General features: G+C 43.1%; 1 protein-coding gene across 1 annotated transcript in view; it reads left to right on the top strand.

The window, feature by feature from the left end:
• SCAI (suppressor of cancer cell invasion) overlaps nucleotides 1-13152 on the top strand; it is a 34483-nt gene extending 21331 nt beyond the window's left edge. Inside the window, exons 8-18 of the mRNA XM_071574717.1 lie at nucleotides 101-199; nucleotides 821-973; nucleotides 1740-1841; nucleotides 2386-2487; nucleotides 3521-3599; nucleotides 5645-5744; nucleotides 6184-6265; nucleotides 10790-10862; nucleotides 11404-11577; nucleotides 11661-11761; nucleotides 12851-13152. Of these exons, the coding sequence (XP_071430818.1) occupies nucleotides 101-199; nucleotides 821-973; nucleotides 1740-1841; nucleotides 2386-2487; nucleotides 3521-3599; nucleotides 5645-5744; nucleotides 6184-6265; nucleotides 10790-10862; nucleotides 11404-11577; nucleotides 11661-11761; nucleotides 12851-13000 (1215 nt within the window). The 3' untranslated portion in view covers nucleotides 13001-13152. The remainder of the gene's footprint in view (nucleotides 1-100; nucleotides 200-820; nucleotides 974-1739; nucleotides 1842-2385; nucleotides 2488-3520; nucleotides 3600-5644; nucleotides 5745-6183; nucleotides 6266-10789; nucleotides 10863-11403; nucleotides 11578-11660; nucleotides 11762-12850) is intronic.
• The last annotated feature ends 386 nt before the right edge of the window (nucleotides 13153-13538 follow it).

The raw sequence follows: 13538 nt of genomic DNA on the forward strand, positions 1-13538 counted from the left end.
CTAAAGGCCAGCACAGCAAACCAAATGTAGAGTTACTGACTGCCTGTTAGACTCTTGCTTTAAGAAGTGACTGTGTCTGTCTTTGAACTGTCTGCATCAGGAGCTTTCAGATGAAATTGAAGACTACACCCATCGTTTTAATACTGAAGATCAGGTGGAGTGGAACCTGGTTCTTCAGGAAGTAGCAGCATTTATTGAGGTGAGAATACCATTTCCGTGTAGTTGTTCAGAAATAAGATTTTGTGTCTTGTTCACCTAAGTGGTCCTGCATCACAGCTGTGGGGTGAGCAGGCACAGGGACAGTGTGCCTGTCCCATTTAGTCACTGAGACATTCACCTGACAGCCCTTAACGTGAGTATTTAAATATTGCCAGAACGGGTGGCAGCACCACCATTCACTCACCTCCTTTGCTATTCTTCTCCAGGAAGAGAATGTACACTAAAATAGGGCAGTTATTCTGAATTGTAGGAATATTTAGTTTATTCTGTGTGAATTTGTAAGGTTGTTGATGCCCTTTGGCTCCTCAGGTATGAAGAAGCTGAGGCAGAGTCTGTGTCATTAGAGGCAGGATGCTTGTCTGTTTGCTGTACCTTCATGTGCTTGTACCATGTATTTCTTGCAGTCTCTAAGAACTTTGCCTTTCCCCATGGGAAGGCATTACCCTGTAGCCTGCATGCAAATATATAAATGGCAAAATAATATAAAAAATCTCTCAGGTATGAAACGTTTACTGTAAGTGACGAGACCTTTGGACTTTTCTCTGACTGTGAATCTGTATGTTTTCTGAATTCCTGATTTATTCTGGTTGCTTTTTTTTAGGCAGACCCTGTCATGGTTTTAAATGATGACAACACCATTGTAATCACCTCTAACAGGCTTTCTGAGACAGGAGCTCCCTTGCTGGAGCAGGGGATGATAGTGGGACAGCTTGCTCTGGCAGATGCCCTGATTATTGGGAACTGCAACAACCAGGTAAAAGAAATTCTGGACACTTTGGAGTTCCCCCTTGGAGTCCCTTCTGGTCATACAACAGAGATTGCAATAGAGGAGAACACTAAAATATTTTTTGTGATATTTTCAATGGCATCAAGAAGAAGAGGTTCTCAGAAATAAGAGCAAAAAATGAAATGTTATATATTAGACCTGTGATATTGACCTCCTACTGCTTATATTCATCATGTCAGTTAAGTAGTTACAATTGATTTTCATATACTGGATTGTTCCTGACATTGAGGCATGAGAGGCCTCTGAGATATAGCTTAGAAAAAGCTTGACTTCAGCTTTCATGTGAAATACTCCAGTTTGTTGCAACTTCTGTGGCAACAGAAAGAGGTTTTCAAAAGACATTCAAGGTCTGTTTCTTACATTATGATAATGAGGTTGTACAAACTTCGTGACTTCTCTCTGAGCTCTTTTTTTCAGACAAGCAAGGGAGTTGTATCTAAACTACCCTTGGTGTATCTTTATCAGATTTTGTCTGAATTCATAGTCCATAGCCATTTCTGCACTTGGTTTTGGGGTCTGCACTGCAGGGACTTGGGTGGGCACACCAGGAACAAACAGACTTTGTCCTCAATGAGCTTCTCTAGAAGTCATTCAGAGATTCAAGGAGGGCACTGACAGATCCCTGAGAGAGAGAGAATGGTCTGCCTGGTGTGCAGTGGAGTCTCTTGCCTGGATAACTCCAAAGAAACTCCATTTATTGTCTGTCAGAATAAACTGTTTAACTGCCTTGCAGGTCAAGTTCAGTGAATTGACAATCGACATGTTCCGAATGCTGCAAGCGCTGGAGAGGGAGCCCATGAACTTGGCGTCACAGATGAACAAACCTGGAATGCAGGCAGGTTCCACTTCAGTGACAAACCTGGCAACAGATCTTAACTGGCTCTTTGCTTTATTTTAAGTGGTATATTCCTTCAGCATTGTCACTGTGCAGGGCAGGTTGGTAAAGGTGGTGTAACTTCCTGGAAGGTGGTGAGGAGTAGCTCATAGCTGGATTCATCAGCTTGCTCAGTCATCTGAAAGTTAATATCCCCTGCAGAGAGAGCATAAAGATATTTTATCTGGGGCAAAAGGAAATACGAAGATTTTAATTTATTTATTTGAGACAAAGAGTAGATTTTCTCACTCGTTTCTTGGGTGATGCTTTAGAGAGTAAGAAAGATTTCAGTAACAAGTTTAAATGATGGATAATACAAAGTTCTGGTTCAAATATTGTGCATCTTGCTTTACTGTGTAATAGGAAATGCACCATGGGCAGAGCATTTGTGTAGAAGTGTGTTGGAGATGAATAAATAGAAATGTAGAGGGTTTTGAAACAGCTTTGATAATATCTTGTTTTGGGGGTTTTTTTGAGTAATGTCTTTGTTTGTTTGTTTTAACAGGAGTCGACAGAGAAACCAGCCAGGAGGGAAAACCCCCATAAATATCTGCTTTATAAACCAACTTTTAGCCAGCTATATACATTTTTAGCAGCATCATTTAAGGTTTGTGAAATTGGTGAATTTATTTGTAAGGAAAAATAATGCAGGATGGTGTGTGACACTGAATAAAATGTGGATCTCCACTGATCTGGAAAACAGAAAAATCTAAAAGTTCTTCTTTTACTTTGTGTCATGCCAAACATAATCCAAAATCAGAGAAGTACCTCAGGAAACTGCTGCTCTTCAGCACTGCTAAATCTCCAGTCCTGTATCCCATTGGAACTGTATCCTGCACAGGCTGTATTTTTATCTGCCTGCCTTATTTTCTTACTCACTGCTTCCTACAAACCAGTAATTTGTAGATGTTTTTAATGCAGTTGCTGCACTTCGTTTATCAAAGTTGCTGGGCTCATTATACTTGATTCTGACTGTACAAGTCAGCAACTTAGGATTTAGTAGTAAAACCAAAATATGAATCCTATAAAAAACAAGTTCCAGTTTGTTTCAAGAAACAGCTGGTGAGGTGCAGGAAATGCATCCTTACTGCTTAGAATTTTGGGTGCCTGCATGCTCAGCCTTTGGCAGAAATCAAAAGCATCTGTTCCCTCAGGCAAACAGCCCATTAGAAAGGTGGAAAATAGACCTTTGCTAGGACTGTACAGAAACCTGGATTGTTGTGCTTGTTGGCCACCTGAGAAGGGTCAAGGGGAAGAGACAGATATTGCAGACTCTGGGGTGTTTGGAAACAAACCCTCCTTTGTGTGTGTTTGGGAGTTGGGGTCTTCATGGATTTTGGCAGCTTTTAGTTCCCATTTCCTGGAAAGCCTCAGAATCTGTGTGGAAGCAGATGCTTTTTCAGTGCTGCTTGGCCCTCTGGTATCAGCCAGAGGTCTGTGTGGAGCAAAGTTACAGACATGCCATCAGGTGACACTTGTCTGTGCTCCCTGTTTGGGGGTGTCTGTGGGTACAGGGAACAGAGGGAGGCCAGAAGCAGGAGCAGCACAATTACCATGACAGTGTGTTTATGCAGATGGTGGTTGAATGTTAAAATAAACTTGTGCCTTTGTCCCCTTGCTGTGCCCCGTGTGGGTTTCAGGAGCTGCCTGCCAACAGCGTGCTGCTGATCTACCTGTCTGCCACGGGCGTGTTCCCTGCAGGTCGTTCGGATAGTGAAGGTACAATAAAGGAATGCTCCCTGTCATGAACAGGGCTTGAATTCTCTTCATGTTCCAGGACAAGTGACCAAGAAAGATGTCACAAAGCTCCTTTCAAAAGACAAGTCAATTTGATTCTCCTGTCTACTTAGTAAGATAGCCTTTTTTTTTCCACAAACAATGATTAATTCTTTGTGTTTTAATTAGTGTGCATTAACCTGAGAACTTTTCAAAGGGCATATCCAGTTTTTGATGCATCTGAAGCATTAAAAGCTTCCCCAATTTTGCAGACCCCGTGGCTCACTTGATGCATCAGTGCAAAGTTGATGAAATGGCTCAGTGGCACTTTGTGATTCTTTCCAATCCCCAGCACCAGGAGAGGGGTGGGAAGGGGCTGAGGCGTGGCAGGGACTGGGCTATTTGCACGCTCCTTAACCTGACAATTCAAGCCCTTCTCATGATTTTTGACAATTCCCCTCACCTCATCCTCCTCTTCTTTAGAATCAGCAGAATATTTGGATGCAGCTACAATGTAAAAGCTGAAAACTGGTTGGCTAAAGTAAACACAGTCCAAAGATCTGTTTATATAATTCAAGAAAAAAATCAAAATAACTTTTTAACATCCTAAATATTGTACAAACCTCATCTGTTTGAGACTTGCATTCCTTTATAAGATGCATGCCTTGTCCTCCCCAGTGCATGATTTATGGAGCTCTCAAAATGTTAAAAGAAAAAAATCCCTGTCAGCTTTGGATTGTGGCAGTGATTTTTTTAAATGCTTTTAACATTTTACTTTGTGCTGCAACTTGGTGGTAGGTTCTAACTGAAGCATGTTCTCCAAAGCCTGTGGAATGTCCACCTCACTGCTTGTGTTGTTTCAGCTTAAGGCCTTGTAGAGGCATCCAGGCTCAGTCCCCTGAAGGGCTGCACAGTCAGAGTTCTGCTTTCATTGAACGAATCCCTTCACAACTGCAACCTTTTAATAAGGTGGTGTGGTCTGCACAGAGTTCTGCCTTATTAAAAGGGAGAGCAGCTGCAAGTTGCACTGTCCATCACCTGTGAGCTGTTTGTGCTTGGCAGACCATGTGAGATGTTTGTAACAGTGTTAAATTAATGTGTGTTCTGTTCCTGGTTTTGTATCCCCAAAGCTTCCCTTAAAATGGAAAGGTGCCTTGTATCCAACCCTGAAAAAAATTGCATTTGGTGGCCAAATATGGGTCAACCAGCTCTGCAAATGTATAACAGAATGAGGAAACCATAATACTTTATTTTGCTAATTCATATCCATACCAATGGCAGAAATATATCTTTATACCTTGTAGGATTTGATAATTTTTATGACCACTGCTTTCATCTTTGCTTTCCATGAGACAGTCAGGGGGTAGCTCAGTTGTGCAAACTTAGCAGAATACTTTGTTAGCTTACCATGGGAACAGGTGTCCAGGGTGTGTATATGTGAAAATTGGGAATTCTGCCTTTGAAATCTTAAAATAGAAACCTTTTCTGCAGATTCGAAATCTGGTTAAATCTGTTTTGTCCTTTTGTCATTCTCTGAGCTCCCTCTTCTCCTCTTTGCAGTGTTAGAACTGCAGATGATAGCAGTAGATCCATTCTTTTTGATTCATTTATCCTTATTTTTTTATCAAATTCTGAATCTGGAATATGCCAACTCAAACAGTAGTTTTACAAAGGTATTGATTTCCCTGTATCAGATGTGTAATGGGTTTTAATCTTTTTGCTCTATAGTGTAACAAGAGCCAATATCTGAATCTTTTGTATTATGTTTGTGGATAAATAGTGAATCATTAAATTAGAAGTTATGAAGTTGCATTGCTTGCTTCTATTTGATGCTGAGAAAAGCATAGAATGGTAAAGCTCAGAAAAGCATAAAATGGAATATGTAGTTAGGAAAGGCTCCACATTCCTCTCTCCCCTCCTACAACCACAGTAGTTCAGATTCCTTTTGTTTTCTGGGATTTGTCATTGCTTTCTGCCTTTCATTAACCATCAGATGTGTCAGAGGGAGCTGCCCCTGCTGATCTGAGCTGTCCTTTCCCCTCGTGTAGGTCCCTATGACTTTGGGGGTGTTCTGACCAACAGTAACCGCGACATCATCAATGGGGACGCGATCCACAAGCGCAACCAGTCCTACAAGGAGATGCACTGGTGAGTGGCACAGGGGCACACCTGAGTTCAGGAGAATTTGGCTTTAATAGAGAGAAAGGCCACCAAAGCCTCTGGAATTCAGACTTCCCAGTGCAGGACATCATAATGGAGATTGGCTTGAAGATGAATAGTTAGAAATGAATGTGCAACTTTAAAGGATGATTTAAACACTTCGAAAGTATTTCTGTGACTTAATCTAAGTTCTTAATTACTGACAAACTTCATATATTGATGGATGATTTCTCAAGAAGGTAAACATCTCTTGAACTGATAACAAGTCCCATTGCCCATATCATAGAGAATGCCGAGTTGGTTGTGCAGTTAATCTCTGAGGATGAATTCTGGAGACTTGGGGCACAGGGAATCTGCTTGGTTTTTATCTGCATGTGGGCAACTGAGCAGATCTAGTGCTCTCTGAGGCATCCCATTCTCGTTACAGCCTCCACCCTGGAGATCTCTACCCTTTCACCAGAAAGCCCCTGTTCATCATCGTGGACTCTTCCAACAGTGTTGCCTATAAGGTAAGACCCTTGGAGGCAGCTCCTGGTGTGGTGGGATCCAGTGCCAACCCCTAGTTAGCTTACACTTTTAACAGGCTATTTTTTTTAAACAGTTTGTATTCAGTCTTTCTTTTCTTTTGAGGTTGTGCATGCTAGTCAGGATCTGACCCTATGAATAGGAACAAGAAGGAGAAGCACATGAACAGCCGCTCATTGGAAAGTAATAAATCCTCCTGGAGGGAAAAAAGGTTCAAGATTTCCAAGGTCTCTGGTGGGAGGTTTATTTTTGTTTTATACCAAAGACAAATCTCGGTGTGTGTGCATGGGGGAGGGAGATAACTAATATGCTTTTCTTTTTTCCAGTCATCCAACACTCAGTTGCTTTTAAGCAACAGAAAGGAGTCAAAGCATTGAGCCTGATCTTATAAAACACGGGGTGTCTGTGTCTGAACCAAGGAAGTAACAAGACTCAAATTAGCATCCAGTGTTACTGTAGAGTGGTGTTTGCTTGGACACTGAGCCTCCTTCCTAGGGTGCTCTGGACTTACAGTAGAATTGCTCCATGCCAAATCACCTCTGGGAATCTGCAATTCGGGTAATACAGAAGCAGGCATTGCACTCTTGGTGGCCAGTTGAATCAGGAGAGCATTACACGTTTATTTAATTCATGAATGGGGTAATAAGAACGTTCTATATCTGGGAAAGTGCCACTTCTTCTGTCTTCCTTTTTATAGCTCCATTATGTGCAGTGAGGAAAGGGAACATCCTTGTGCTTTGGAGGAGGAACAGGGACGTCTAGTGGCCAGAGGAGCTTGTGCCTTGTTCAGTGTCCACAGGCTGTGGTTTGTTTTAAAGGCATTTGTTGGCCAAGGAGAGGTACTAAATCAGTGGTCAGGGTGATTCAGGATAGTTTTGTGCTGAGCCAGGGAGCTCCTGCCTGACAGTCCAGTGATGATCCTCTGGGTCTGTGCTTTGTTGCACCGTAATGTGTCTCAGAGGGGTTTTTAAACACCACTGCATTTAAGTTCACCACACTAAGGGTTGAGTTTTTTTGGTTTGGTTTGGGTTTTTTATGCCATTCCCCTCTATAGAGTTGCTGAAAGATGTCAAGTGGACCAGCTCTGTAAGAGAGTAAGGGATTCCTGGTGATTCTTAATTCAGATACAGCTCTAGACAGACTGGAGTTCTGTGGACAGCCTAGAGCAAAGGATCTGTTTGGGGTGATGGATTTCCACATGTGGATTTGCAGCTCTTGCAAGAATAACTGTCAAGTGTTTACAGTAGAATTTTCTCTTTGTATTACGTTTAAGTTTGGTAATTACATTTTCTTTAGGTTTTGTGGGCACACAGTAAGCAAAACTGTTCCCTCCACTGAGTTTCTTTTCCTTGTCCTGCAGTGAACTGACCATCAGTAGTATAAAACCCAGCAGTGCCCTGTCTATTCAGCACAGAGCAGCTGGTGGGAGAGCAGGGTAGCTCTGCCTGTGTGGAAGGAGCACAGAAATGGGAGCTTTGGAAGTATTTCAGGACAGCATTATAGAAGTGGCTGTTTGGAGCTCTGTCCCAGATCAGAACTGTGTGGGCACAGCCTTGAGAAATCTAAAAAGAAACATGTTCAGCACTTCAGAAGTGACGTTCACCTGCCCCATCTCTTGCCACTGAGCGTAGGCAGGCAGGTGTGTGGGGATGGCTTATGTGTCTTGTCCTGTTTTCCACTGAAGGCACATGGCAGAGCTCTCCATGTCAGTGTTTTCTGGCCCTGGCACCCTCCTGCTGTCCCCGTGCTGTGCCTGCTGAGGTCCTTGTCCCCACAGTGCCCCGACAGGGCTGGCGTGTGCCTGTCCCTGTCCCTGGGTGGGCTGGGAGGGCTCTGAAGGCTCGAGCGCTGGCACGAACAAAGAGGTTCTGTGCAACTGTGTGAGAAGTTGAAGTCAGTGCTGCCTTTTTTCCACATGGCTGCTCTGATCTTTCCTGATAGGACAGGAGCTGTCCTGACATTTAAATGTCAGTGCCAGCAGCACCGGCAGGAACAGCGACTGCTCACACCTCTCTCTGCAGCCCGTCCTCTCCCCCTCTGCAGGGCTGAGACGGTGAGCACTGACAGGCAGCCCTGCCAGGAAGTGCCTTGCCAGTTTGTCAAATCAGCAGCACTTGAACAGCTTCCTCCCCTGTATATTTAGCTGAAAGTGGAAGATAACTGCAAATCGAGCACATCTACTGAAAGCCGTGATTTTTTTTAACACTTCCATTTAAATATAGATGGCTGTGTGTTCTTGAAGGTTACCACTGCATATGTGGATGAAAGAATATTTTTAGATCAATATCTTCCTGTAGCTGTGGTTGTCTGGGATCATGTATCATGGTCAGATGCAAAGACTTCAAACCAAACCAAACCAAACCCAAACCTCCAGCTGGTGAGAATGCAGGGCCTTTGTCAGTGATGTGGTATAAATACTCAGCTTAACAAAGGCTACATGTGATGTGACCTCTTTTGGAGATGAAGATGATGGGTAGTTTTTTTCCAGAAGAGATGTACATGACATGCATTGTCAAAAGCAGCAGTGCTTCTGTGGGAAACTTGAATGCTGAAGTGAAAAACAATCAATTTTGAACCAGAAATGTGGATTATCCTTATTGGAGTCATCCATGCATTCCTTATCCAGAGCTGCTGTCAACCCCTGGACTGCAGGGCAGGTTTTCCTGGTGACTGTGTGGCCCCTCTGCTCCCAGCTGTGGCTGTAGGTGCTCTCGTTCCTTTGTTCCATGTATCCCACAGCTCTGGGGAAATCAGGAGCAGGGGGGTGGTGAGTGAATCCTGGTGTTCAGCTGGGCTCTGGTAGGCAGTTGTGTCTGGGCAGGAGCTCAGACCTGGAAGCCAGTCTCTCCTGGATCCTGGTGCAGGTGCAGCAGGTGGAGCAGCACCTGCCTTCCAAAGAGCATGTTCTGGGTGAAGCTGTGGAGTCTCTGCCCTTTGCAGGACTCTGGTTGTGTGGGCTTAACCTGCTGGGACAGAGTCCAGGGTGCTCCCAGATAAGCAGAAAGTGATCCCTTGCCCAAGACAGCCGAGTGCCCCAGGTGTGCTGCTGGCACTGTTCAACTGCAGCATTGCTTTACTGGTGGCAGGTCTGCTTTGGTCTGGGACTGAGTGACACAAGATGGAATTAAACATGTCAATCTGTTCATGAAAACTGAGCATAGGAGTTACTGGAGAAGTGACACCTGCCAGTGTGTGTCCAGTTCAAACCAGCAGTGTCTGGGGTGACTCCTGGAGTTTGAAATGATTCTTTATTGTTCCCTTTCAACAATTCCTGGGCTGGCCTGTAGTTACTGTCTGTAAGGGAATAGTCTTTGTTCCTTCATTAGAGACCAAATCTTAGTATCCAGCATTATCAGTCCTCCTTGGGCTGCTGATGAACTCAAAGGGTTTTTAGACTAGTCAGCACTCTGTCAGAAATGGGAAATGTTTTATTTTGATTAGACTAGATTACTGTCTTTAGTGTTTAGCAGACTTAGATTAAATTATTCTGTAAAACTAATTCAACTGAAATACACTGCCCAGAAGAGTAAGTTCCATTTGAATTACACAGAGGCCTGAAGGAATTAAAAAATTAGCTTTTTGCTTCTATACAAGTAAATACTTCTGGTGTTCCGTGTCTTACACTTGTAACCTGACAGTTTTAAGAATCTCATCTGCAGACACGTGTGTGGCACTCGTGTGCTCTGGATGCAGTGGTTTGAGTCTGTGCTTTGAGAGGGTGCAGACACAGTCACATTTTCTATGGATTTGCAAGCCTGCAGTGTTAAGAAAGCTGTTCTGGTAAAAGCTAATGAGGTTGTGTAAATGATTTGGGTTTTTTTTTTCCCTTTGTGATAATTATTTACCAGCAGACAGATACACAGTAGGACAGTTATCAGATAAATGTTGCTGAAACTGGACAATAGTGGTGTTTGAGGTTCTGAAGAAACCCTTGTGCAACGAGACACTTTGGCAGTATTGAAGGTGCTGGTGCAGGGGGCATGAAATGAGTATTGTAAAATGAGGTTCAGGACAGTGGGTATTAAGGTTATGACATACTTGCTTTAAAGAAAACTTATTTTAAAACTTGTCTCCTCTGGGCTTTCCTGTTTCATCAGACATAGCTCCTCCTGCTAGAAAGAAAAGGGGAAAGAATTAACTTTGGCTGGACAGTTCAGTTGGTATTGAGGGAATCTGCAAGGGCTGTTTTTGCCTGAAAACCAATGGCTTTTACTTTTACTCCAGAACATGATTTTTTTCAAGTAATGTATTAGTACTGAATATTTCCATGAAATCAGTGTCTGCCATCTGTAACAGTGAAATGAGAGAATTGTAATTCCTTTAAAATGTAGTGGGTTATATTCCTTCTGTGCTGTGGTCTAAGTGAACTTGTCAGGCTCACTGTGAATGCTGAGCTGTGTGAGGGACATGAGTGTCTGTGTCATTAGTAGGATTTGTACCCTTGACCTGCTGAATATTCAAGGCAAGCAAAGTGACCATCCATACTTCAAAACTCTTATCTGTTACAGAATTTCACAAACTTATTTGGACAGCCATTGGTGTGCTTGCTTTCTCCAACAGCATATCCAAAAGCATTGCAAGGTATGTGCAGAATTGCATTTCCCAACAAGTTGCAGCTGCATCACGTGTCTATCCCAAACAAATAGATTCCTCAGGAAAAGACAGCCTGTCACTGCTGTGTGACCCCTAAATCAGGTTAACAGTAGCTGAAGTAATACGATGTTTATTTACTGTTTATGGTAAATAACTTACTCTAGCACTGATGGTACTTCTACAGAAAGCTCCAACGAGTGGTAGGAGCAAAGCCTTTCCTATGCAGAGACTGAGGAAATTGCTATCCCAGCACGGGAGGATTGTGGGTTTTAGCACTTTGGGCAGCTTTATGAGTCCCAGAAAGGGAGCAGAGTCAGTTAAGGTGTCCTGGTGTTAGTGCACGTCCCCAGAAGGCTTTATTGCCAGTCCCTGCTCAGATCTCCACGAGAGGAGGTGTGACTAACCCAGAGGAGCAGCTCCTCTGTTACGGAATTTAGCGGGTGAGTGACTTCATTCTGTGGCAGGGACAGTGTTTCTGTTTCATGTGCCAAATGCATCTCTTTGTCTATTGATTTATTTTTCCTTGTAGATCAGTCTCAGCGGGGTAGCCTCTTCACACTCTTTCTGAACAACCCTTTAATGGCATTCCTGTTTGTCTCTGGATTGTCAAGCATGCGCAGAGGGTTGTGGGAGAAGTGCCAAGATTACCTTCGCAAAATCAACCGGGACATTGCGCAGCTCCTCACCCACTCCCGCTCCATAGGTAGGGCCTCAGCACGCCCAGCTGAGCCTTGGGAAGGGCTTTGGAAGCCTTTCTAAACTCAGCTTTCCTTGCCTTCTCTACAGATCAGTCCTTTCTTCAGTTTTTTGGGGACGAATTTCTTCGCTTGCTTCTCACAAGGTTTATCTTCTGTTCAGCTACAATGAGGATGCACAAAATCTTCCGGGTATGGAGGGATGTCTGTGCCTTTGTGGGAATGACAGTCCAGTCATGTAGAGCTGCACTGGCTCAGGGTGGAGGGGTCTGAGGGCTGAGCAGATCCCTGTGACTCCAGAGAGATGACTGATGCTCACACACTTATTCCTCCAGCTTGCACTGAGGCTGTGCCTTCGTGTCTCTCCAAAGGCACAAAGCCTTTCTCTTGCTGGAGCCTTAGTCCTGCACTAAGTCACAGCAGACACACTCTAGCTCGTTTATGCCACTCTGACCACCCATGTTTGCTAGAAAAATTGATTGTAATAATTCAAGATTATTATTTCTACACAACTAAAAAGGTGTAGAACAAGAATATAAGAGGAAGTGGGGAGGAGTGGGACATCATTGCTGAGTGTATTCTAATGGGAATGGGTTTTGAAGGGTCTTTGAAGTACAAATGAATAAGCTAAACAGGAGGGTGGTATTTTTCCTCACTGTTGGTTAAAGCTGTGCCAACAGTGCAGTCTGCTTCTGGATCTACACCATTTTACATCTGTGAGTGTTGGCATATCAACTGCCTGCTCCATTTTAAACATGCAGGAAGAAGTGGGAGTTGAGCACAGAAAGGTGCAGTATTCACTTGTGGAACTGCAGACATCCAGCAGCTCTCCCAGCCTAAACCTGGGCTGCTCTGGTATCAGGGAAAAGAAACACGTCTGTGTTCATGGGGACAGGTTTGCCCCCAGTGTCTTAGTATTTGTTTTAGGGTGAGATAAATCTCCCAGTGGAGATGTTTGCATGTCTGTAATTTCAAGAAATGAACTGAAGCCTGGTAGGTAAGTACATGTGAAGTGTTTTTGTCTTTTTTTTTACTGTTTGTTTGGTTTGGGGTTTTTTTCCTAAGCTTTGTGTGAACATACCAATAACCATCTCAGGTGAATGGTCGTTTGTATTCCTGCTCTAACCATCTCTGAGTGAATGGAAACAGAAAACTGAAACTTGTAGAACATTCTCTGTGCCATACTGAACAGATAGTGTGACATTAGCCTTTTGCAATCTTCTTTGTAAAGGGCATGAAAGAAATGAGTGTCTGATTGTCTCTGTTTTCACTGTCATCTAGCAGGAGACTCGAAATTACCCCGAATCTTATCCTCAGCTGCCACGAGATGAAACGGTGGAGAACCCTCACCTCCAAAAGCACATTTTGGAGCTGGCTTCCATACTGGATGTTAGGAATGTTTTCCTGGAAAACACCCTCGATGACTATTAAAAGAAACTGTCTTATTGCAAAGGGGTTTCCCTGGCCACAGATTTTGAATGGTGCAGTTTTATAATGTGAAATTCATAAAAGGAAGTACTTGATTTTATTTTTGAAGTTAGGACCGTTATTTTAAAAAGTAATAATAAACAGCTGTTAGTTGAGCTGTTCCATTCTGTATGGGGTCAATTTTATAAGCAGAAGTTTTCATGTCTTTTAAATGTTGAACTAAAGAATCACTAGAGGTTTATTTCTGGTCTTGTGGCTGTCAACCACATTTCCAACAGCTGATCCTAAGCATAGAAATATTATTGGTTACCTTTAGCCCACATTTGTGGAAATCCTTTATTTTTATACAATTTTAAGAAATTGGAAAAAAATCAACAGAAAAAACAATATTTTATCCCCAAAGAGTTTGGCTTTGAAATGGTAAAGATGGAACCACACAGTGCAAACCAACAATAGCAATAACAGAGCCCTTCATAACAAATATATTTTTTCAGTCTTACGCAAGTGGGGAGACAAAACTGTGGACAATAAGTTGCATTTG

Source organism: Pithys albifrons, chromosome 20 (genome assembly GCF_047495875.1).
Source record: "Pithys albifrons albifrons isolate INPA30051 chromosome 20, PitAlb_v1, whole genome shotgun sequence".
NCBI lineage: Eukaryota > Metazoa > Chordata > Aves > Passeriformes > Thamnophilidae > Pithys > Pithys albifrons.